Raw genomic sequence first — 24,394 nt, forward strand, 5'->3', positions numbered from 1 at the left:
AAAGAATGATTCATCTGTCTCTGAATAATCAAGTAGATGTTAATAATAGATATTAATAGTTGAATATACTATTATTATAATTTACTATAAACTATAATGTTCTAGATATAGAATACTTTCTTCTTTTTCTCTGTCGTGTCTAATAGCATCATGACAATTTTTTCCCCAAAATTTAGACTGTTGGTACTGTTGCTTCAGGCCCTTAACATCTGTGTTTTTTGTTGGTTTCTTTGTTGAAGCCAAATTTATTTTTGGTTTTTAGGCTACACCTGATGATGCTTAGGGGTTACTCCTGGCTATGAGCTCAGAAATTGCTCCTGGCTTGGGGGACCATGTGGAACACAGGGGTTAGAAGCCAGGTCTGTCCTGGGTCAGCCACGTGCAAGGCAAACACCCTACCACTGTGCCATCACTCTGGCCTTTGAAGCCAGATATTTTTTTTTTTATTGAAACTGAACAAGATGTGCATATGTAGAGAGAAATATGTGTTCAAGAGAGAAAATATTTCCAGAGTGGAAATAGGCAACCCAGAAATAGAGCAGCAAGCAGAGTGTGTGTTCTAGGGAAATCACGGGCTTAAAGAGCCCACCAAAATTTCGATTTAAATGATGCCACTTGGGCCCGGAGAGATAGCACAGCAGTGTTTGCCTTGCAAGCAGCTGATCCAGGACCTAAGGTGGTTGGTTCGAATCCCGGTGTCCCATGTGGTCCCCCGTGCCTGCCAGGAGCTATTTCTGAGCAGACAGCCAGGAGTGACCCCTGAGCACCGCCAGGTGTGGCCGAAAAACCAAAAAAAAAAAAAAAAAATGATGCCACTTGATTGGAGAAAAGGTGCCAGTGCTGCTAGTTAATGAACTTGTACTTTCTGTTGGAACCTGTTTACTTCCTTGAACCCTTTCTTCTGCGTGAAGATTGTAAAGAAACCTAAGGCCCAATGTCTGTGTAACTGCAGGTCTTTTGGCCAAAAAAGCTGTGGAAGCTGGTCTGCGTGTGAAACCTTACATCAGAACCAGCTTATCTCCAGGCAGCGGTATGGTGACTCATTACCTCAGTGCAAGTGGAGTGCTGCCTTATCTCAGTGAGCTTGGGTGAGTGATGGTATGGGGCGTCACCCATCCACTCTTGAGAGGTGGCTACTGTCTTATCAGTGAGCTTGGCTAGCCATGACACGTCATGTTGACCAGTTACTGCATCACTTCACCTACCAAGTTTGATGAGAAAGAGACTTTTGCTGCCTTTTCTATAGTCCAATTTGGGGATGTCATTCTGTTGATGGTTACTGCTCATATTGTCCAAGAGACTGTGTGCTCACTCTAGGGAATTTGATCCACAATTTTCTCTGGGCTAAGAAATTCTCTTCAGGAATCTGATCCTAGTCATGGGAACGAAAGATGGACGTGTCCTGACAGATCATAATTCTTTTTTGAAATATAGGTTTGAGATCGTCGGCTACGGATGTTCCACCTGTGTAGGAAATACAGCACCTTTACCAGACGTAGTTTTAAATGCAGTTAAACAGGTAAATGGGTTGTTCAGATATGTTTTCCTCAGTGAAGTTTTTACAAAGTTAGGAAACATAACATCGATGTATTTTAGATTCCTTTTTTTTTGGGGGGGGGGTTGGGTCACACCTGCCAGTGCTCAGGGGTAACTCCTGGCTCTATGCTCATAAATCGCCCGTGGCAGGCTCGAGGGACCACATGGGATGCCAGGATTCAAACCACTGTCTTTGTGCATGCAAGGCCAACGTGCTACCTCCATGCTATCTTTTCGGTACCTTAGATTCCTTTTTATAAATTAAAAATTATTTTAAGTTATAGAGTCGCAGTTTACAAAGTTATTTATAGTTGATCTTTATATAATATTTGAATACCAGTCCCACTACCAGTGTCAACTCCCATCCCCTGTGCTCCCATACTAAGTTATCCCCCACACTCTGTACCAACCTCCCCTTCATCTTGCCTGCCACCTTGGTAGGCACATTCAAGTTTGATGGTTTTAGGTTAGGTCTCATGTTTTCAGTGTTATTGAGTCATAAGCTTTGGATGTATAGCACTCTTTTTTTTTTTTTTTTTTTTTTTGATTTTTGGGCCACACCCAAAAATGCTCAGGGTTTACTCCTGGCTATCTGCTCAGAAATAGCTCCTGGCAGGCATGGGGGACCATGTGGGATGCCGGGATTCGAACCAACCATTTTAGGTCCTGGATCGGCTGCTTAAAAGACAAACACCTCTGTGCTATCTCTCTGGCCCCAATAGCACTCTTGCATATCCCCAGTCTAACCCAAGACAGACCCTTGTTCCCCCATGACTTCCCTTTCTCATTTCCTTCCCACCTTGATTTTCTGATTCCTCTCTTTTCCTCTGTAGGCTCTGGGGTCAAGGGTGAATTAGGAATCCCCTTTTGACTACATGACATTCCCTAAACTAATAGTCTTATATCCCACTTCTAAGTGAGATCATTCTGCATTTGTTTTTCTTCTGGTTTCCTTCATTCATAACCTTCCAGTTCCAACCAGGCTGTAGCTAATTGTACCATTCCATCATTCCTTGCAGCTTCCTAGTATTTTTATTTTATTTTTTTTTGTTTTTTGGGCCACACCCAGCGGTGCTCAGGGGTTACTCCTGGCTGTCTGCTCAGAAATAGCTCCTGGCAGGCACAGGGAACCATATGGGACACCGGGATTCGAACCAACCACCTTTGGTCCTGGATCGGCTGCTTGCAAGGCAAACGCCGCTGTGCTATCTCTCTGGGCCCAGCTTCCTAGTATTCTAACATACATTTCTATTTCTTCAGTCCTGGTGTCTCTTGGGAATGACACACTTCCACAGGAATTAGTTCAGAGAATTGTTTATAGCTACTTGAGTGAAGTCTTCCTCAATAAAGTCAGGAATTATGTATCGAATGTAGTTGTTTTGTTGTATTTGTTGTAGCCACACTCACCTGCCTATGCTCACTTCTGGCTCTGAGCCTCAGTAATCAGTATGGTTTTTGCAATACAGAGTTTTCAAAACTCTTCCCCACTTTCCTGTCTGTTCATCACCCCCATTTGATAGTTTGGTAATTCTTGTTACTAATGTTTCATGGTTTATTGTCTGGATAGAATATTGGATATTGCTTATTATTTTCCATTTTACTACCATTTCTTGAATTGACAATGTTCTTACCATATTTTTCTCCCCCCCAGGGCGATTTAGTTACCTGTGGAGTTTTATCGGGAAACAAAAATTTTGAAGGTCGTCTTTGTGACTGTGTTCGTGCCAATTACCTTGCTTCTCCACCCCTAGTGGTCGCCTATGCAATAGCGGGCACAGTGAATATCGATTTCCAGACAGAACCATTAGGTAACTTTTCCCTCGTTTTCTTGTCCTCAGTAACCTTTTTTTCCCCCTATCTATACAAATTCTACAAACGTTTTCCCCAAAGCTGTAATTGTTCAGTGCTATTTAGGCCATCTATTTTAATTATTTCAGGAAATGTCATGTAGTCACTTTTTTAAAAAAAATTATTTTTTTAAGCACTGTGGTTACAAAAATGTTTGAAGTTGAGTTTCAGTCATAGAATATATACCATCATTCACCAATGTACCTTTCTTGCCATCAATGTTCCCCATTTTCCCTCCTCCCTTAATCCCTGCCTGTCTTTGGGACAGGCATTCTGTTTCTCTTTCTCACTATCATTGTCATGGTTATTGTCATTGTATTTAGTGCTTGAACTGCGCTCACTGATCTTTGTGGTAAGCTATTATGGGCTGGTCCTTCCGGCACTCATCTTTATTGTGTTTTTATATTATCACCATTCTTTTATTTTTCTTATATCTTTTATTTTTCTTATATCTCACGAATGGCTGTGATTAATCTGTCTCTCCCTCTAGCTCATTTCATTTAGCGTAATAGTCTCCTTATCCATCCATGTTTAGGCAAACTTCATGACTTTATTTTTCCTAACAGCTGCATAGTATTCTATTGTCTAGATTTTTCACAGTTTCTTTAGTCACTTGGACACCTGGGTTGTTTCCAAATTCTGGCTATTGTAAATAGCACTAAAATGAACATAGGCATGCAGAGGGTTGCTGCAGGCGTCCTGTGTCTCAGCAGCTCTAGTGGGGGTGAAGTCCTCACGAGAAGAAAGCGGGAGCACGGGCAGACGAACGGGATAATATTGAAATAATAATTACCACACACACAGAGTATGTGGGGTCAACACATCTTCTGGCAGGAGTGTGACAACTTTATTCTCGAGATAGAGGTTTTTATAAGGCATAGCAGTCACAGGTGTTAAAGATATTAATTATTGTGACGAAACAGTTTTTATCAATTTAATTTCAATTTTGCCCCAGAACTTCAGCTGCAAGAAAGAAAAAAATTTAGAAGGTCCTAAAAGGGGTTTTATTGTAATCTTTTTTGGTGTTGGAATTTTCCTTAGCCAATTATTTAATAGAGACCACATTTTTTCCATTAAGATTTATAAAGGAGAGATAGTCAAATAACTAAAAATGCAATGTCAAGCATCTCTAATGAAATTCCTCAACCATCCACGCAGGGGAAAAAAGGCGTCCATAGCGGGCCTTTTGAGGAATCTCGTGGGGGATATTTCAGTTTACCCCACCAGGAAAATCTAAGGATACATCTGGTGGTCTGAATTCCCCTCAAAATTTATGGAGGCGTGACAGAGGGTATATTTGTGTTGTGTTTTGTGTTCCTAGGGTATATTCCTAGGAATGATATTGCTGGGTCATAGGGGAGCTCAATTTTCAGTTTTTTGAGAAATATTCATATAGTTTTCCAGAAAGGCTGGACTAGTCACTGTTCCACTAAGTAGTGAATGGGAGTCCCCACATCTGTGCCAGCACTGATGGTTCTTGTTCTTTGTGATGTGTGCCAGTCTCTGTGGCATAGGTGATACTTCATTGTTTTGATTTGCATTTCCCTGATGATTAGTGATGTGGAACATTTGTTCATGTGCCTCTTGGCCATCTGTTTTTCTTCTTTGAGGAAATGTCTGTTCATTCTGCTCACGTTTTAATGATGTAAGATTTTTTTTTTTTTGGTTTTTGGGCCACACCCGGTAACGCTCAGGGGTTACTCCTGGCTATGTGCTCAGAAGTTGCTCCTGGCTTGGGGGACCATATGGGACACCGGGGGATCGAACCGCGGTCCGTCCAAGGCTAGCGCAGGCAAGGCAGGCACTTTACCTTTAGCACCACCGCCCGGCCCCGATTTTTTTTTTTCTTGATAAATTCTGTCAGTACTTTGTATATCTTAGATATTAGCTCCTTATCTGATGGGTATTGGGTGAATAGTTTCTCCCTTCTGTGGGTGGCCCAAATATCTTAATCTCTGTTTCCTTTGAAGTGCAGAAGCTTCTCAGTTTAATGTAGTTGCATTTGTTTAGTTTTTCTGCTTCCACTTGCTTAGACAGAAGTGTTTTCTTCTTCTTTTTTTTTTTTTTGGTTTTTGGTTTTTGGGCCACACCTGGCAGTGCTCAGGGGTTACTCCTGGTTGTACTTGCTTTCCTTTACATTAAAGGACCTTGTAAAATTTTATTTAAATTTTATTAAATTTATTTATTTATTTATTTGGTTTTTGGGCCACACCCGGCGGTGCTCGGGTTACTCCTGGCTGTCTGCTCAGAAATAGCTCCTGGCAGGCACGGGGGACCATATGGGACACCAGGATTCAAACTAAACACCTTTGGTCCTGAATAGGCTGCTTGCAAGGCAAACGCCACTGTGCTATCTGTCTGAGCCCAAGTGTTTTCTTCTCGAAGATGCCTTTAGTCTCTATGTCCTGGAGTGTTTTGCCTACATTTTCTTCTATATACCTTATATAATTTCGGTATCATGGTTCTTAATCCATTTTGATTTGACCTTTGTGCATGGTGTTAGATGGAGGTTTGAGTTTGCTTTTTTTTTTTTTTGCATGTGGCTGACCAGTCCAAACACCACTTGTTGAAGAGGCTTTTCTTCCTTGCTCCATTTTGCTTTTCTTACCCCTTTATCAAAGGTTAATTTATTCTATGTTTGGGGATCATTTTCTGAATACTCAAGTCTTTCCATTGATCTTTATTCCGATACCATGTTGTTTTGATGACTATTGATTTGTAGTATAATTTAAAGCTTGGGGACGTGAAGCTTCCATCTTCTTTTTCCTAAGGGTTGCTCTAGCTGTTCATGAGTGTTTATTGTTCCAAATGTGTTTCAGGAGTATTTGATCGAAGAGATAACAGGGTGGTGTTGAACTCTTCTACCTTTTATTGTGCTGCTATTGATGTCTTTCTTCAAATAGTATTAGCAATTGTTTAAAATATTTTGCTGGTCCCTCACTGGGTATATATGTTTAGAAGTGTGATTTCTACCTGGATTATTAAGAAATGTCCATTTCTGTCCTTTATAACTTTTTTAGGTCTAAAGTCTGTGTCATCTAATATTAGTATGGCCACCCCAGCCATTTTTTTGTTTTGTTTTTGAATTTTGGGCCACATCTGGTGATGCTTTGGAGTTACTCCTGGCTATGCACTCAGTAATCACTCCTGGCTTGGGGGCCCATATGGGATGCCAGGGACTGTCCTGGGTTAGCCACAAGGCAAATACCCTATTGCTGCACTATCACTCCGGCCTCACGCCCTAGCCTGTTTTTAAGGGAGCTGTTTGCTTGAATGATTGTTCTTCAACCTTTGGCTTTGAGTCTGTGTTTGTTTTAACTATTCAGATGTGTTTCTTGTAGGCAGCAAAACGTTGGATTCAGCTTTTTTTTGTTTGTTTGTTTGTTTTTGGGCCAATCCTGATGCTGCTCAGGGACTACTCCTGGCTGTATGTGTGCAAGGCAAATCTGTGCTATCACTCTGGCCCTTGTTTTAAGATTATTTTCCAATCTCTTCTGTTGTATGGAATTGTTAGGCAGTTTGTCTTTCACCTCACTGATTCTGTCTTCAGCTGCTGTTACTCTGCTGGAGCGGTTTTCCATGAGATTTTCATTTTGCCTACAAGTTTTTCAGTTATTTCAGTTTGAAGTTTTCTTATTTCTACTTTTATATTCTCTTGATTCTTATTTGTGGTTTGTTTGGTTTGTTCCATGGTTTCTTTAAGTTCTTTGCGCATTCTCCAGATTTTCTCTCTAAAGACTTTATCAGAGAGGCTCTATAGGTAGATAATCACCACTTATTGTTTTTGCAGAACTACCATCGCCATTCACTAAGCATGGTGTTGTTCTGTGTAGTTTCTTCATTGTCTCATTTGCAGTGTAGTTTTTCTACGTGTTGTGCAGGGTTCATTAATTAGAGCATATTAGCAAGGCTACAGAGCGGAGGAGGTTGCTATGCTGCTGATCAGCCCTTTTGCTAATTCTCTTCAGGGCCATGGGATGGACGCCAAGTGATTGCCACCTCTGGGGTACTGGGGGTGCTTGCTGTGCTGCTGGTCAGCCCTCCTGCTGGTTCCTTTCAAGTGGCAGGCAGGGCACAGGTTGTTTGCCATCTCTAGTGCTTCAGTCCTCTGATGATTCTCTTTAGGGCCCTGAGCAGGACGCCTGGTGCTTGCTGTCTCTAGGGGCCTGAGAGCTTGCCAGGCCCTGTAGTCACTATTTTGTTCACTTAAAAAAATGGTTCATGGACTGGAGCAATAGCACAATGGGTAGGGCGTTTGCCTTGCATGTGTTTCAATCTCCAGCATCCCATATGGTCCCCTGAGCCTGCCAGGAGTAATTTCTGAGCGCAGAGCCAAGAGTAACCCCTAAGAGCCGCCTGGTGTGGCCCCCCCCTCCAAAAAAAAGTTTCAGATACACACTTTTTATTCTTTATTTGGGGGGTGGGCACACCTGGTGATGCTTGTGGACCTTGTGGGATGCCAATGATTGAACCTGGGTCCCTGGGCTGGGTGCTGCAAGGCAGACTCCCTACCTGCTATTATTTCGGCTCCCCATACGTAATTTTTTAATCGTTTTAATTTTGAAATATTGCATCAACAAATTAAATCATTTTCTGTGGCCTTGGGGCACCCAATGGGATGCTGGAGATAGAGCTTTGGTCATACCAGGCCACTTCCCTACACACTATCCTTTGCCTCTGGCCCCATTTCTCTTTTGAAATTTGTCATTGTTCAGTGCTCCTCGCTTTGTGTTTTTAGACCCTTCTCAGCAGTGTTTAGGTGGCCATGTGGTAATGTACATTGTACCCAACCTTGGACTCATGCAGACAGATTCTGTGCTTGAGCTTGCCGTTCGTCTCACCTGTCTCTATTCTATATAGAATATTTTTAGAAGTGAACTCAATTCAGGCCTTCTCCAAGAAAAGCTCTTCTATTTATCCTTTGAGCTGTCTTCCCTGCTCCAGCATTTGATTCTAGAACTAACTAATATCATCATAACTTCCGATCAGGTACAGACTCCTCTGGCAAGAATGTTTATCTGCATGATATTTGGCCCACACGAGAAGAAATCCATCAGATTGAGGAAGAACATGTTATATTTTCAATGTTTAAATCATTGAAAGAGAAACTTGAGGTAAATTCTTTTAAAAATAAAATTTTTATGTCCTGTGGTATACTTTCCAAAGATGATAATGTCAGTTCAATTCCATGACTCGAGTGGGTTTTGCTTTTTGTTGTTTTGGGGCCATACCAACCCAGTGGTGCTCAGGGCTTCCTGGCTGTGCACTCAGGACCCTTTCCGTCCAGTGCCCATGGGACCTTCTGTGATGTTCCTACCTGGTGTACTCTCCCTTTCTCTTTCTCTGTGATGGTAGTATTTAAACAAAATATTGTTTTCCATATTTCATGTCTCTTTAACAGCTCCTTTCCTTTTTTTTTTTGAGTCTGAATTTTTTAATTCTAAGTCCAGTGTAGAGTTAGTCTTGAAGATGTGTCAGTGGATGAGTGAATCACTTTTCTACTCTCTCTTCCAAAACAGCCTGATGTGTAAAGGAAAGCACTTTTGTAATTTGCACTGTGAATTAGATCCAACCTCATGTTATTTTGATATTGTTACTGTTTTTCTCATTGTAACATAAGAACAATGTTACTCTCTGGATCATTTTTTTAAGTCTCTTTTTCTTTTTTTTTTTTTTTTTGGTTTTTGGGCCACACCCTGCAGTGCTCAGGGGTTACTCCTGGCTGTTTGCTCAGAAATAGCTCCTGGCAGGCATGGGGGACCATATGGGACACCAGGATTTGAACCAACCACCTTTGGTCCTGGATTGGCTGCGTGCAAGGCGAACGCCGCTGTGCTATCTCTCCGGGCCCTTAAGTCTCTTTTTCTAAATCATTTTTGTTATTTTGTTCTTCCACCCTCATTCTCTGGACAGATGGGAAACAAACGATGGAATTCCTTAGAAGCACCTGATTCACCTTTGTTCCCGTGGGAAGTGAAGTCCACTTATATCCGATGTCCTTCCTTTTTTGATAAGCTTGTAAGTCCTGTTTAATTTGCAATCTTGTTTTTTTTGGGGGGGGGGCGTCCACACCCGGCAGTGCTCAGGGGTTACTCCTGGCTCTATGCTCAGAAATCACTCCTGGCAGGTTTGGAGGACCATATGGGATGCCAGGATTCCAACCACCGTTCTTCTGCATGCAAGGCAAATGCCCCTACCTCCACGCTGTCTCTCGGCCCCTACTTTGCAATCTTTAAAAAACATTGTGAAATCACAAAAGTAAAAAACTACAAGTATCCAATAGCATTTTTGTTCAAGTGATAGCACAGCCAGTAGGTATCCATAAGGTCTCCTGAGCCTGCCAGGAGTGATTTCTTAGCAGAGAATCACGAAGAAGCCTTGAGCATTGCTGGGTGTGGCCCCCAAACAAAAACAAACAAAAAACATAACTTAAAAAAAAGCATTGTAAAAAAGAAAAGCATCATGAACTATAAAACCTTGTGATTATTATTATTTTGTTTGTTTTTGGGTCACACCCGGCGGCGCCCAGGGGTGACTCCTGGCTCTGTGCTCAGAAGTCACTCCTGGCAGGCTCCGGGGACCATATGGGATGCTGGGATTCTAACCAGGGTCCTTCCTGTGTTGGCCATGTGCAAGGCAAACGCCTTACCGCTGTGCTATCACTCTGGCCCCGATTATTGTTTTTTTTTTATTAAATTATATTTAAAACTTACATGTCTATTTTTGGGAAGACCACACCAGTTGTTTCTCATGGCTTACTCCTGGCTTTAGGTTTAGGGCTCATTCCTGGTGTTGCTCTGAGAAGCCTATGTTGCCTGTGGTTGAACTTGGTCTGCTGCATGCTAAGCCAAATGCCCTATATTTGTTTGTAGCATTGCTCTAGCCCTCCAGCGAGCATTTTAGAAACAGCATGCCTCACTGCCTGACAGCCACAGCAGCAATTTTGGTTGCCATAGTGACTGAAGGCAGGAGGTAGCACCTTGGCCTGACAGGCCTGCAGCACAGTCTGACTATGTCCTCCCAGGTGTGCCAGTGCTCTGGCCCCTCCTTGTGAGGAGTTTGATGCCTTCCTCTTGCCTTCACAGACCAGAGAACCAGTTGCCTTACAGCCCATTGAGAATGCCCACGTCTTATTGTACCTTGGAGATTCTGTCACCACAGATCACATCTCGCCTGCTGGGAGCATCGCCAGGAGTAGCGCTGCTGCCAAATACCTGACACACAGAGGGTATGTGCCTACTGTTGTAGTTTCTGTGTTGTCGCCCTTTCCTTTTTTCTACTGTCATGTGTGGCTTACTTGCCTCCTCACTGATTTTGCACTTTAGAAAAAGTCTGTGTCAAAAAGAAAAAAAGAAAAAGAAAAAGTCTGTGTCTATCATGCTCAGGGAAGCTTTCTGATTCAATGCCACTTGATTTCCCACCTGAACTGAACAGTGCCTCTGACCACTTTCTTATAGCCTCAGTCCTCGTGAATTCAACTCATATGGAGCCAGGAGGGGGAATGATGCCGTGATGACAAGGGGCACCTTTGCCAACATCAAACTTGTCAATAAGTTCATAGGCAAACCAGCGCCCAAAACAATTCATTTCCCATCAGGACAGAAGGTATGCCCCTATTCCCAAAGTGTCCGGGAACAGGTAACTAACTACTTGGATGTGTATGAGACATTAGTGTTTGTTGTTACCCACAGCTGGATGTCTTTGAGGCTGCTGAACTGTACCAGAAAGAAGGTATCCCACTGTTGATCTTAGCAGGCAAGAAATATGGTTCCGGAAATTCCAGAGACTGGGCTGCCAAAGGACCCTATTTGCTGGTATTAACTCCTTCATGTCACTGCTTTCAGCTTTAGAGCTTGAGTATTCTTGGTCGCATTTAAGCTTATTGTGCTGCTTTGTGCTGATGAGAACTTCACTTGTCCCTCGGAACTATCCTAATATACGTAGTGCTCCTGAGTGATTTACTTGTGGTTGTGTTCAGGGATCATTGAGACTGGGGCTGTGGCATTCTTTGAGCATTTCCTCTGAGTCATTCATTATGGAAGGGCAGTCATTTCTAGCCACGACTTCCAGTCACTCTGCTGCTGTGTTCTCACCTTGCTGTGGTCCAGGGGCGTTCCTCCCAAGGATCGAGTTGTCTTAGTCTAGAAACATGGGTATAGGCATGGACATTGTAGTTGTGCCGCTCAACACTGTCAACATATAGAGTTCCATAAATAATGTCTATGTTTGATAAAATATCACGGAATGAATTCTGTTCATTTTTTTCTTGCAGGGTGTTAAAGCCATTTTGGCAGAGAGCTATGAAAAAATCCACAAGGATCATTTGATAGGAATTGGAATTCTGCCTCTTAAATTCTGTCCAGGAGAAAGTGCAGATTCTTTGGGTCTCTCTGGTCGAGAAACATTCTCTTTTACATTTCCCAAAGACCTCTGTCCTGGATTCACATTAATGATGAAGGTATGGATTGCTCAGATTGTCCAGTAGTTGACTTTGTGTTGTCTCTGTTTCACAACTGTGAGTCATATTTGATGATGGATCTGTTTCTTCCATGAGGGCATGGGGAGAAGTACCGATATTATTTTAGAATAGTTACAGAATAGCATTCTGGATCATAACGACTGTTGGAAAGCCAGTAATAGCGTCCAATACTCTTCATGAACAGTCACACAGTCCTTTTACTCGATGTCTTGTTCTAGGCAATGCCGTCAGTCCCTAATTTTAGGGTCAGCGCCTTGTTTTCTTCCTTGCTCTATTCTACATGACTAGTTCCCTCAGAGGATCCTGTAGTAGTGTCTGGGTAACCCAGACTACCAAGCATCTGTTGGCAATGGTTTCGTATCATTTGCATGCATCAGTTTTTAAAATCAATTTTTTTTGTGTGTTTTTTGTTTTTGGGTCACACCCGGCAGCGCTCAGGGGTTACTTTTGGCTCTATGCTCAGAAATCGCCCCTGGCAGGCATGGGGGACCCTATGGGATGCCGGGATTCGAACCACTGTCCTTCTGCATGAAAGGCAAATGTCTTACCTCCATGCTATCTCTCCGGCTCCTTAAAAATCAATTTTTAAAGTTAAATCACCATGAGACATCCACGATAAAGTTGTTCCTAATGGATATCTTCCTACAATGTCCAATACCCATCTACTCATTAGTGGCCATTACCCTGCCCCTGTTTTATTTTTCCTGCCTGCCTGCCTCAGTTTCCTGTGACTGTATAATTTATCATTTTGATCACACCTACCACCTGTTTTTGTTTGTGTGCAGACCAGTACGGGCAAAGCATTTGAAGTCATTGCTTCTTTGGAAAACGATATGGAAATAACTTTGTATAAACATGGAGGATTATTAAACTTTGTGGCCCGGAAATTCTTATAGTACCTCCTCACATCACCCACCCTTCTGTGCTGGACCCAGGAATCATTACGACGGAGCCACGGGCAGCCCATGCAGTTTGCTGGGTCACCTCACTTACGGGCATAGTCAACGATGGCGAACCTATGAAGTCTGTCGACTTTAAATAATACACACATGGTGCTATTTTCATTGCTAAAAGTCAGTGTGTGAAATGTCATTGCGAGAACTTGTAAGTAAGCAGGTGGGTGTTTGTAAATAATGGGAAACTTTTATCTATCTCGTGTTGAACCTTCTTGTATAAATTACCTTCCCACAGTTGTAGTTGGAACCTCTAAAACTGTCTACTGCTGTTTGTTGGTTTAAGAGTAGCCTGTTATCCCAGAAGGCAGAGTACACTGGAATCAATGAACATTAGAACTCTTTTCTGTGAGCTCTTTTAATTCCTAACTCCCTTTTAGAATTAAGCTTTTTTTTTTCACTTATTTTGCATTATTTTTTATTCTATACATAATGCTCTAACCAATTTTGCTTTTTCCATACATAGTATACCCCAATCATTTTTAAACCAAACACACTATAATTGATTTTAAAGAACAAATTGTAGATATAATTAAGGCCAATTAAACTAAGTGAACTAAAATGTTGGGTATACCTTTCAGCGGCTACACTGTGACTTGAGAGCGGGTCATGGGGTCCCTGCAGGTGCAGGGGTGTCTGGAGGAAAGATTTTTTTCTTTCTGGCTGTTGAACAGCTGCTCTGAGCATGCTAGAGGTCCCAAGTTTCAGCCAGGAATTTATGCAAACTACCTTTCTGCTGCTCTTTCGGAATAATAAAGACGGGCAAAGATGGGGCTGCACCATCAGAATTCCAGTTCCTAGGGCCACCCAATGTGTTGAGAACTGGCTTCTGAATCAGTGTTGTTGGGTCACCCCTGGTAGCTCTCGGACCCTCTGGCTGTTCTGGAGTCCATCAAATAGACTGGACACGGCGACCTTCCCTTAGATGGCTGTGAGTTTCTCCCTAGATGAATGGCCATGCCTGGACACCTCTCAAGAGAAGCTCTCTATGGATGTGATGCTGGAGACCTACCAGCTCCTGCGGCCCATAGGAAAATGCAGGGTGACGCCTGCACTGATCTTCCTTGGGAGTCTGCAGAGAGGTGTGTTTGGAGAATGCAGAGTACCAGTGCAGAATTCTACCAATTTACATTCAAAAATTAACTTTTGGAATGGGATCTCCAAACAGGAGTGAGTTGGAAAGCTGAAACCCCCACTGGGTTTTGCATGATTCTGTGGTATGAGCCACAGCCTCGAGGGAACAGCCCTGCCTGTATCGTGATGGGACTGAGAACTCTGGGGTTATCTGTTCACTTGGCCAGAATGAGGAGAGCATCCTCGCTGTGGAGACCCAGTCTATTTGTCACAACACTCCTGAGTCTGGTTTGTCCAGTCCTTGGATTCAGTACTCCAGAGTTGGGTCACTTTCTGCCAAGCAACCAACAGTGTTTGCTCTGAGCCCCTCATGTCAAGAGGCTCACAACATTCTCCATAGAGTGGGACTACCACAGGCAATCAATGTGAGGGGCACTGCCCTGTGCTTGGCACTGTGATGTGCCCTCGGATACTCCTATTACACAGGATTCCTCTGACAGCTAAGTGGTGCCTTCAGATACCCCGATTACACAGGATTCATCTGACAGTGAAGTAGACATACTCTTGAGTCAGTGGTCACATCCAAATTATTCTAAAACTAAGGAAGTTGGGAAAGGCAACAAATGTCATATTTGTCCTGAACATGGCAAGGCCTGCACTTATTCATTTCCCTTATTGGACACAAGAAAATTGATACAGGAGAAAAGGCTTAGACATGTCAGGAGTGTGGGAAGGCCTTTTCTCGGTCCTCAATGCTCATTAGGGTCATAAATATTCATATAGGAGAGAAGCTTACTTATTAGGAGTGTAGGAAGGCCTTCACCCATTCATCATTACTTATTAGTCACAAGAGCACTCATACAGGAGAGAAGCCTTATTCATGTCAGGAGTGTGGGAAGACCTTCACTCGATCATTTCTTATTAGGGATATGACTCTGTACAGGAGAGAAGCCTTATACCTGTCAGAAGTGTGGAAAGACCTTTTCTCGATTCTCAATGCTCATTAGGCACATGAATATTTTTACAGGAGAGAAGCCTACTTATTAGGAGTGTAGGAAGGCCTTTGCTCATCATCACTTTCATCAAGGCCTTTCCACATGAAAATTGATACAGGAGTTTTAAGTAAATTGATGCCGTTTGAAGTGGTCCCTTTGTTTCCCATTTGTTATTGTTCAGTTGATATTTTCCCCTCCTCTAGGTGAGGGGTTTGAATTTTGGAATTGAATAAATTGAAGGCAGAAGAGCTGAGCTGGTGCTGTCATCTTGGCTTGTGGTTCCATTTGTTGGAGTGACTGGCTTCTGGGTGAACAGCTTGCAGTGTAAATTTTCTTGCCTTCATGCCCCCTTCCCCCACCCCCCCCCCACCCCCCGACTCAGGCCCTAATGGCCATTTTCTGGAACATATTGCCTGCTGAAGAACCCCTGGCTTTGTCACAAAAAGGCACACCCTGCACGGGCCCTCGAGGAGGGTTCTAGAATTAAGCCTTTTTGATTCCTTTTTAGAATCAGAATGACATTCTCATTTTGTAAACTTGATCAGGGTCATTCTTATTGTCTGAAGACTCTTAGGGATCCACAGCTCCATGTTGGACACCATGTTTTTGTTCCTGTCGTCAAATTCAACCGGCAAATCTGTGGGTGGTTCATGATCGAACACAGTTGGCTGTGCCGCGCTGTTTGCCATTCTAGGACTGGCCTGCATGGGCAACCCTTTTTTGGTTCTTTGTCATCTGGTGTCCTCACCATCTCATACTTTCCAGCTGGCATTAAGATAACTGGTGTAGATGTGTCTCCGTTTACGTAGGATAATGTCCTACCCTAAAATGTTCCTCAAGACCCCCTTCCCTCCTCTTTGCTGACGAGAACCCTATCGAATCTGAAACAGTCCAGTGAGTTCTTTGAGCACTTCCAAATCAGCCAGATTCCACCAAACAACCCCTTTGCCCAAACCTTGTTTTACATGTGCGTCATTTCTTCTTCTTCTTTTTTTTTTTGTTTGTTTTTGGGTCACACCCGGCAGCACTCAGGGTTTACTCCTGGCTCTACTCTCAGAAATTGCTCCTGGCAGGCTTGGGGGACCATATGGGATGCCAGGATTCGAACCACAGTCCTTCTGCAGGAAAGGCAAACACCCTACCTCCATACCTCCATGCCATCTCTCCGGTCCCTCATTTCTTCATTTTGATTGATCTCCTACAAGGCTGAATCATGAATTTACCCCACGTGTGTTTTCCTAATGATGCCACTTTTCCGAGCAAGCCAAAGCTCACTATCAGGGAACAGTTGCTTTGCGAGTACCACAGTGTTTGTTTTATCAAGAAGTTGAGCACCTTCTGAGAATGATCGCCTGAATGGATTCCCATCTAGCCCTTTCATGTTTTGTATGCTCAACTAAGTTTATTGGTTAGTTATAAGTAACTATCATAGTGAATCCTGCCAGCGATCTTTCTTTGACCATTTTTTTAATTGCCATTTAGGATTCTCACAGGTAATGCATCTTCGTTTGATGCTTCAAAATTGGAACTAAAATATACTATCACACGAACCTCCCGGAGTGAGAACTTAGTCCATTCTGAGTCATCTTTTTGGAAGGAAACACAATGATGAGCTGTAGTTTGAGTCAACAGATTTTCCTTTATACCTCGATTTTTTTTTTTTTTTTTTTTGGTTTTTGGGCCACACCTGGCGGTGCTCAAGGGTTACTCCTGGCTATGTGCTCAGAAATAGCTCCTGGCAGGCACGGAGGACCATATGGGAGGCTGGGATTTGAACCAACTATCTTAGGTCCTGAATCGTCTGCTTGCGAGGCAAACGCTGCTGTGCTATCTGGCCCCTTCTTTTTCTTTCTAATGCTGTTTGCTGTTTCATCATTTATGAAATGTATCTGTCCATGTAGGATTTTTTTTAACATGTGACCATGTGTGTCAGCCATATAGAATTTTCAAGTTTGCTTGCAAAAATGATCCTTTGTATCAGTCCCGTGATCCTGAGCCCTGGAAATGATGTATTTAAAGCCCCATTGTAAACACTTTCTAGGCAGAGGAAGGTCCTGGCTTCGGCTTGGAAGTAACCAATTAAGCAGTGTTTCCAGCCTTTTCAGTCTAGCAGTTAGCCCAGACATCTTCAAAATCAAGGTTCCCTTTATCTCTTTCCCTTGAGCTTTGCAAAGCATCAGGCTCCTCAGGAGATCATGGAATTCCATCCCTCTCTTTCAGGCTTCGTCTCTGGTGAAAGACCAGTCAGTGAAAGCTCAACATCACTGGGCTTTCTTTGTTCCCATTGACTTTTTTTTTGTTTATTTTGGGGGGGGGCTCACACCCAGCAGTGCTCAGAGGTTACTCCTGGCTCTACGCTCAGAAATCGCTCCTGGAAGGCTCAGGGGACCATATGGGATGCTGGGATTTGAACCACTGACCTTCTGCATGCAAGATAAACGCCTTACCTCCATGCTATCACTCCGGCCCCTCCCATTGACTTTTAGCAGTGATTCACTGTGTTTTAAACAGCACAGTGATTATTGGAAGAAAAAAAAAAAGCCTCAACAGGCAGTTCAGACAAGTTGTTCTGCTATGAATTGAAGGACCACCTGCAAGATTCAAACACAGTTATTGAAACAACCCAAACCTCTGTCCTGTGCATTGACTCATGAAGTCTGGACCATGCCACCAACCCCCTGAATTGCTACGGTAGCTAGAATATTTTCCAGATGAGATTTTCCACCACTTGCCTGCTCTGACCCTGAAGCTGAAGGATGACTTAACATCCCTATGCCCAGTGTTTCACTGGTCCTCAAACAGCCATGGTCCCAAAGGGACAAATGGGAAGTGTAGGTTAGCATTTGTGTGGGTGTTTGCAGAGAAGTGATTGGACTGTATCCTCTGGCTCTGTTCAATCACTTAGATCTAGAAGTGACTGAAGTGCTGTACCTAATTCTGCCCTATTGCCACTTGAGTTCTCCAGACAGGGGCAATCCACTTTCTGTGTCCTTTTGACCCGCTTTTCTCCTGAAGGTGCGATAGTACCACAGTGCTGCGTCTGCTGTGATTTATTTTTTTTTTGATGATGAAACTTTGTATTTTTCAGCCAATATCAATTCTCCATTCTTTTAAACCAACCATACAGTTTGAACAGTTTTCAATTCAAGAATATTAAGTATTGTATAGTAATCTATGGGAGGTAAAGTTCAGTTGACCTTTGTGTACATTATCAATGCTGTAAATTATTTTTAATAAAGAAAATAGCACATTACTTTCTGGTATCTTCTTTTTTTTTTTTGGTTTTTGGGTTATACCCGGCATCGCTCAGGGTTACTCTTGGCTTTACGCTCTGAAATCGCTCTTGACTGGCTCCGGGGACCATATGGGGTTCTGGGATTCGAATCACTGTCCTTTTGCATAATACCCTGTCTCCGTGCTATCTCTCCGGCCCCTTTCTGGCATCTTCTTGCCAAATACATGGCAGTGCTCCCTCATCCATGTTCTTGTTTCGAAGCAGTTTTGTGTGGCTCCTGGAGTCAAGGTAGGTGCTTTCCATAATTCAGGGGTCCTCAAACTTTTTAAACAGGGGGCCAGTTCACTGTCTTTCAGACTGTTGGAGGGCCAGATTATAGTAAAAACAAAAATTATGAACAAATTTCTATGCACACTGCATATATCTTATTTAGAAGTGAAGAAACAAAATGGGAATAAATACAATATGTGGCCCGCGGGCCGTAGTTTGAGGACCATTGATAGGTCCTGCCCATGATTTTGAAATGTGCCCCTTCCCCCCACTGTAATAGCTGAGCACCTAGAACAGGTGCCCATGCTGCAGTTTTCACTGTGCTTGTTGGACAATTCTGCCAGAAATCAGTGTTCTTAAGATGATAGTGAAGTTCCACATTCTTCCTGATCTGCAATCTTCAGTCCAAGGCATCCTATTTCTTCAAAGGACATTTTATTTGCATGTGTTCTCCAATCTCCACTGCACTATTTTTCCTGTCAATCGATTTATTTGGTGGTGGTATGTTGTGTGGGGAAGGAACCCAGGTCATCTGAGTGCAAGGGAAGCACCCTGGACACTGCATTACCACCATCATGTGAAAACCCCCCCCCCTTTTTTTTTGTCCATGGCCAGTGCTGCTCAGGGGCTCACTTCTGGCTTTCTAGAATCATCTCTGCCATAGTATAGAAATAAGGTATTTTCCTAGTTTGCTGGCCATACATGTTTGATCCTTCATTATATGGTCTCCTGACACTGGAAGGAATCGTTCCTGAATGCAGAGCCAGGAATAACTAGAGCACTCTGGCTTAGCCCTGCCTAAAGGAATCCCTTGTGATGGCGATTTGGATCCTGGTTCTGTTCCAAGTATGGCTAGCCACTTCCCCATTCTAGTGCAAGTAACTTCATGGAAAATGAGCTTGCCTAAGATGAGCGCCCAGGTGACTAAATGGGGGGGGGCAGTTTGACCTTGGCAAACACTCATAACAAGCTAAGCCCCATGTTTTTGTCTCTGTCTCTGGAGCTGAGAGTTGCTGTATCCTGTTTCAAACCCCGCTTCGAAAAGCTATGCATTGCAAAACGTGCCCATTGTAGCCATTAATCCAGACATCACCTCTGATTTAAAAAATTAAGCTCAATATATTTATATAATATAATTTATATAATTATTATATATAATATATATTTTTTGTTTTGCAGGTTAAAGTTTTTTTTTTAATAAAGATACTATTTACAGTCGGGCGGGGGGTGCGAAAAATGTTTTCTTCCTAGGGGGGCATGACAAAATAATTGAGAAGCACTGCTCTAAATCCAGTTTTTTTTTCCCTGTAGTGCCTTCAGTTGATATCACGTATTCTCCCTGTTGTAACATTTACTATTCATTCCTTGTTTTCATTGTGGTAAAATTTTTTTTTTTAAATTGGGTCCTTACCTTGTGCTGCTCAGGGCTTAATCCTGTTACTGCAGTCAGTAATCCCTGTAGATGTCTCCAAGTTCTGCCTCTGTGTCTTGCATGTGTGTGTATGTATGTATGTATGTATGTATGTATGTATGTATGTATGTATGTATGTATGTATGTATCTCTGGGTTTTATCCCATAAATGAAGGGAAGGAGGAAAAGTGGAAAGGATGAAGGGAGTGGAGCAATGAGAGGAAGTAAGGAAGGCAGGCAGGCAGGAAAGGAAAGCCTGAGTACGCTCGGAAACTATACACCATATATAGTCCCCTGAGCAGTGCCAGGATTGACTCATGAGTAGAGCTAGATTGCCTTGAGCAGCAGGGTTTGTCCACAAAATAAAACGTAACAGAGGGCCCGGAGAGATAGCACAGCGGTGTTTGCCTTGCAAACAGCCGATCCAGGACCAAAGGTGGTTGGTTTGAATCCCGGTGTCCCATATGGTCCCCCGTGCCTGCCAGGAGCTATTTCTGAGCAGACAGCCAGGAATAACCCCTGAGCAACGCCAGGTGTGGCCCCCCCCAAAAAAAACAAACAAACAACAAAAACGTAACAGAAAGGCAAAAGCAAAGAAACCAAGCCAGACACTAAAAGGTGTGCTCTGAATATCCTGAGAGTGTGAGGCCCAGTGTCTTTCTGGACCTCCAGGCACATTAATTTCGGCCCCGGAAGAGGGGTCACACCCATCATTTCTTGAGCTATTCTGGCTCCATACTCAGGAATAACTCCCGGCGGACCCCCACTTTGTAAGCTCACTCCTGTTGGACTCACCCCGCCTCTGGGATGCCGGTGCTCTCACCGCGGCTTGTTCCTTGTTCGTGCTTCGGTTTTCTCATGTCCTCTGCTCGTGTTCTCACTCCCTGCCCATTCTGCTATTTTCCTTTGTTTTTCACCCTTCTTGTTTGGCTTCATCTCCACCCTGTGCTCACATTTGAGCCCACGGGGGAGGATTACGTTTTTCTTCAGACAGCAGTGTAATTACAGTGAATGTCCAGAGACAAAGTTCCCAATGCTGCGGTTGTTTTTGTAACAACAAAGCCAGAGTGAGGCCAGTTTTGTGGGTGGGAGACCACGGCTCCAGCCTTGCACCCCAGGCTGGCAAAGCCCCTGACCTGAGCAGGCGGGTGTCGATGGATGATGGCAGGGAGAGTAATCTGAGTTTTTTCTATTGACATATTCACTGTGTTTCCAATACCGCAGGTAAGGAACCTGCCAACTTAAAATAAGTCGTGTTTGGAAATGCTTTCTTGTCATATTCAGTTGATTCAGTTTCTTCCTGGTGTTGTGCAGGGCACCTTGCAGTGTGGTACCCCAACTGTGTAAGCCCCTGCAGAGATTCTGGGTCTATCAAAACAATAAAACCTCTTTGTAAACTTTGATGAAGACAAGCCAGGGGGACTACAATCCCAGAAGCTCATGGGATTTCCAGAACTGAGAACCCCATAGGCATGTGTGTAGGTGAAGGCGGCCAGCGAGACTGCAAAGATCCAGGCCTTCGAATTTGTCTCTTGCTTTTGCCTCCATCACGTCCGAGAGAGGGCTATGGATACACTTCCTCAGGGTGGCCACACGAGGGCGGCCCGTTAGTTCTATGTCCTGAGCATGATTTTGCATCAATGGGATTTTAAGTTTTTAAGGACTGCATGTTTAGGATTCTAGGTGCAAAGAGTTCTGAGAATATATTTTTTGTGCCACTCGTGGTATCATATTAATGCCCCGGATGCAATTTGGGACTCTAGCATGCAACCCCCAGACCTTGAAGTCAAATCTCTGATTTTTTTTTTAAAGTGTTTTCAGACCATAGCTGAAGAGGCAGTTGCCGTATATGCCACCAATCGTATATGTATTGCGGTGTGCGTGTGTGTTGTTGTTGTTGTTGTATATGCCCTGTACTTCATATGGTTGCCATACCCTCTCCAAGTGATAACTGTACGCAGAGTCTGGAGTAAGCACAGGTGGGAGTGGCCTAAAATAAATGAAAATGACTGGTTGATGGTGTGGAATGTGACTCAGTGATAGAGCATACGCCTCACTGGTGTATACTGGGCATTGACTTTCAGCACTTAAAAAAAAAAACAAATCCTTTTTGTAAACCACAATAGAGCTACCACTGGGGCTGGATAAATCAGGAAGCTCAGTGCTCCAGGATGGCCACACGAGGGCGGCACGTCTCACGTTCTGAGCATGACTTTCCATCCCAAATGACTAATTTGGTAATGATTGCATGTTAGGATTCTAAGGACAAAAAAGTTCTGAGAATATTTTTCTCTTTGTCACACCTACTTTTTGGTGATGTATGATGCCATGGATGGAACTTGGGATTCTTGTATACAAATCACAGTCCTGCTTTCTTGATCTGGAGGCTAGCTCTAGCTGGCATGGGGTCTGGCTTTCTCCCTAGCTTGGGCGTGCTGGCCTTGGTAGGCCCCCAGCCGTCCCCTCTCCTACCCCCCCCCCCCCCGCCTCCAGGCCTTCCCTGGGACCCAGCCCAGGCAGCCAGAAATGGTGGGTCCAAATTTGGGCATGCTGAGAGCTGCTCATTTTTACTAAGGCAGTCTCTGGCAATTTCTTACCAATCTACATGGTAGCCCCCACGCGCACAGTATATATTAATAATATATCCTATCCTTTAGTTACGTTTTGTGTATGTAGAATGTCCATCTGGTACTCTGCTGTTTCGCACACCCCTGTAAAGCTCATTTTCACTTTTTAACTTATCACCCCCAACCATCAGTAACCCCCCATTTATCTTTTTTAACTTCAGTATTACACAGTCCTAATCCACACAACATGGTGCACTGGATTTAACAACCCCCAACTATTTCAAAAGACATAAAATGGACACGTATGGCTTTGAATATTTTATATCTATTTTCTTTGACATCTAACTCTTACTAAATATTCTCTTATACAGTGAAGTTTTTCCCCACTTTTTATCTTTTCTTCTCTTTGTGAGCTGTTCAATAAGAAATATTCGGTGAAAGAGTCCCTCAGGGCCCGGAGAGATAGCACAGCAGCGTTTGCCTTGCAAGCAGCCGATCCAGGACCAAAGGTGGTTGGTTCGAATCCCGGTGTCCCATATGGTCCCCCTGTACCTGCCAGGAGCTATTTCTGAGCAGACAGCCAGGAGTGACCCCTGAGCGCTGCTGGGTGTGGCCCAAAAACCAAAAAAAAGAAAGAGTCCCTTAGTTTAATGCTTATGTTTGACCATGTCATGGGGAGTTTTGGACTTATTCTTGCAGCCCCCATATGGGCCTATAACGCCATGTGGCATTGTTCCTTGTTTGCATAGGCACATTAAAATGGGAAAATACTATACATAAATAAGTTCTTATTTAATAGAGATTGGAACACACAAATCTTGTAATGCAATGGGACCTTACACCCAGAACATTAAGATAATGACCTTGCACAGGCCTCAGAAGAATGGGCATTCTCCATTCACCCCTGAACCAGGGAAGCTATCTACGAAACATCCAAGGTTATTTTATAACAACACCTGGAAGCAATCCTTTACCAGGGAAGACCCTACCGCTGCTCTGACATCTATCTACTCAAAAGAGACTTCCCTTAATAAATCACAGTCCTTGGACTGATCCCCACCAGTTTCTTCCTTTGAGTTTTTGTTCTTTTTGTTTTAGTGCCAGAGCAGTACAGTAGCTGCAGAGGCACTCACTCACCTTACACCCCAAGGAACAGCCCACTCCACTGATCCCCATTATCTCAAAGGTCCTCTGAACTCCACTAGTAGTGCTGCCTGTACAAAGAGCTAGGAATAAGTCTTGAGCACCACAGGGAGTATTCAAAGATGTCAATAAAAATGAAATAAAACTGGTTGAGAGATGAGCTGTGTTTCCTGGAATGGAAGAGATAACACAGCAAGCAGTAGGGCATGTGGCCAACCCAGGACTAATTGTGGCTCAATTACCGGCATCCCATATGATCCCCTGAGTCTGCCAGGAGCAATTTATGACTGCAGAGCCAGGAGTAACCCTAAATGCTAGCGGGTGTGACCAAAAAAACCAAAACAGAAACAAAAAAAATGTGTCCTATCCTTTTGAGATCTTGTTATTCATGTTTTTGCTAAATTTCTTTTTATTTTATTTTTAAATATATAATTAAGTACTATGGTTATAAAATTGTTCCTGATTGTATTTCAGTTATACAATATACACCACCTTTTACCAGTGTACATTTCCCATCATCAATATCCCTAGTTACCCTCCCACCCACCCTCTTGCTTGCCACTGGTCCAGGACTTACTTCTCTCTCTCTCTCTCTCTCTCTCTCTCTCTCTCTCTCTCTCTCTCTCTCTCTCTCTCTCTCTCTCTCTCTCCTCTCTCTCCTCTCTCTCCTCTCTCTCTCTCCTCTCTCTCTCTCCTCTCTCCTCTCTCTCTCTCTCTGCTCTCTCTCCTCTCTCTCTCCTCTCTCTCTCTCTCTCTCTCTCTCCCACACACACACACACACACACTATTTTGACACTGTGATTTGCACTATTGTTAATGAAAGGGTATCATGCATAGCACTTTATTTCCTTTCAGCATCCATTTCTTGTCCAGAATGATTAGT

At 43.4% G+C, this 24,394-nt stretch overlaps 1 protein-coding gene across 2 annotated transcripts in view; it reads left to right on the forward strand.

The window, feature by feature from the left end:
* The window catches only part of IREB2 (iron responsive element binding protein 2), a 39,896-nt gene extending 24,977 nt beyond the window's left edge, over positions 1 to 14,919 (forward strand). Inside the window, exons 13-23 of one of the 2 annotated variants that reach the window (XM_049783753.1) lie at positions 953 to 1,088; positions 1,435 to 1,519; positions 3,188 to 3,344; positions 8,374 to 8,498; positions 9,298 to 9,402; positions 10,470 to 10,612; positions 10,842 to 10,989; positions 11,076 to 11,198; positions 11,657 to 11,842; positions 12,649 to 14,397; positions 14,447 to 14,919. In XM_049783753.1, the coding sequence (XP_049639710.1) occupies positions 953 to 1,088; positions 1,435 to 1,519; positions 3,188 to 3,344; positions 8,374 to 8,498; positions 9,298 to 9,402; positions 10,470 to 10,612; positions 10,842 to 10,989; positions 11,076 to 11,198; positions 11,657 to 11,842; positions 12,649 to 12,759 (1,319 nt within the window). In that variant the 3' untranslated portion in view covers positions 12,760 to 14,397; positions 14,447 to 14,919. Of the gene's footprint in view, positions 1 to 952; positions 1,089 to 1,434; positions 1,520 to 3,187; positions 3,345 to 8,373; positions 8,499 to 9,297; positions 9,403 to 10,469; positions 10,613 to 10,841; positions 10,990 to 11,075; positions 11,199 to 11,656; positions 11,843 to 12,648; positions 14,398 to 14,446 lie in introns of those variants that run through there. The other variant, XM_049783754.1, reaches the window with a different exon arrangement.
* Positions 14,920 to 24,394: the final 9,475 nt, after the last annotated feature.

The sequence above is a fragment of the Suncus etruscus genome, chromosome 11 (genome assembly GCF_024139225.1).
Source record: "Suncus etruscus isolate mSunEtr1 chromosome 11, mSunEtr1.pri.cur, whole genome shotgun sequence".
Taxonomy (NCBI): Eukaryota; Metazoa; Chordata; class Mammalia; order Eulipotyphla; family Soricidae; genus Suncus; species Suncus etruscus.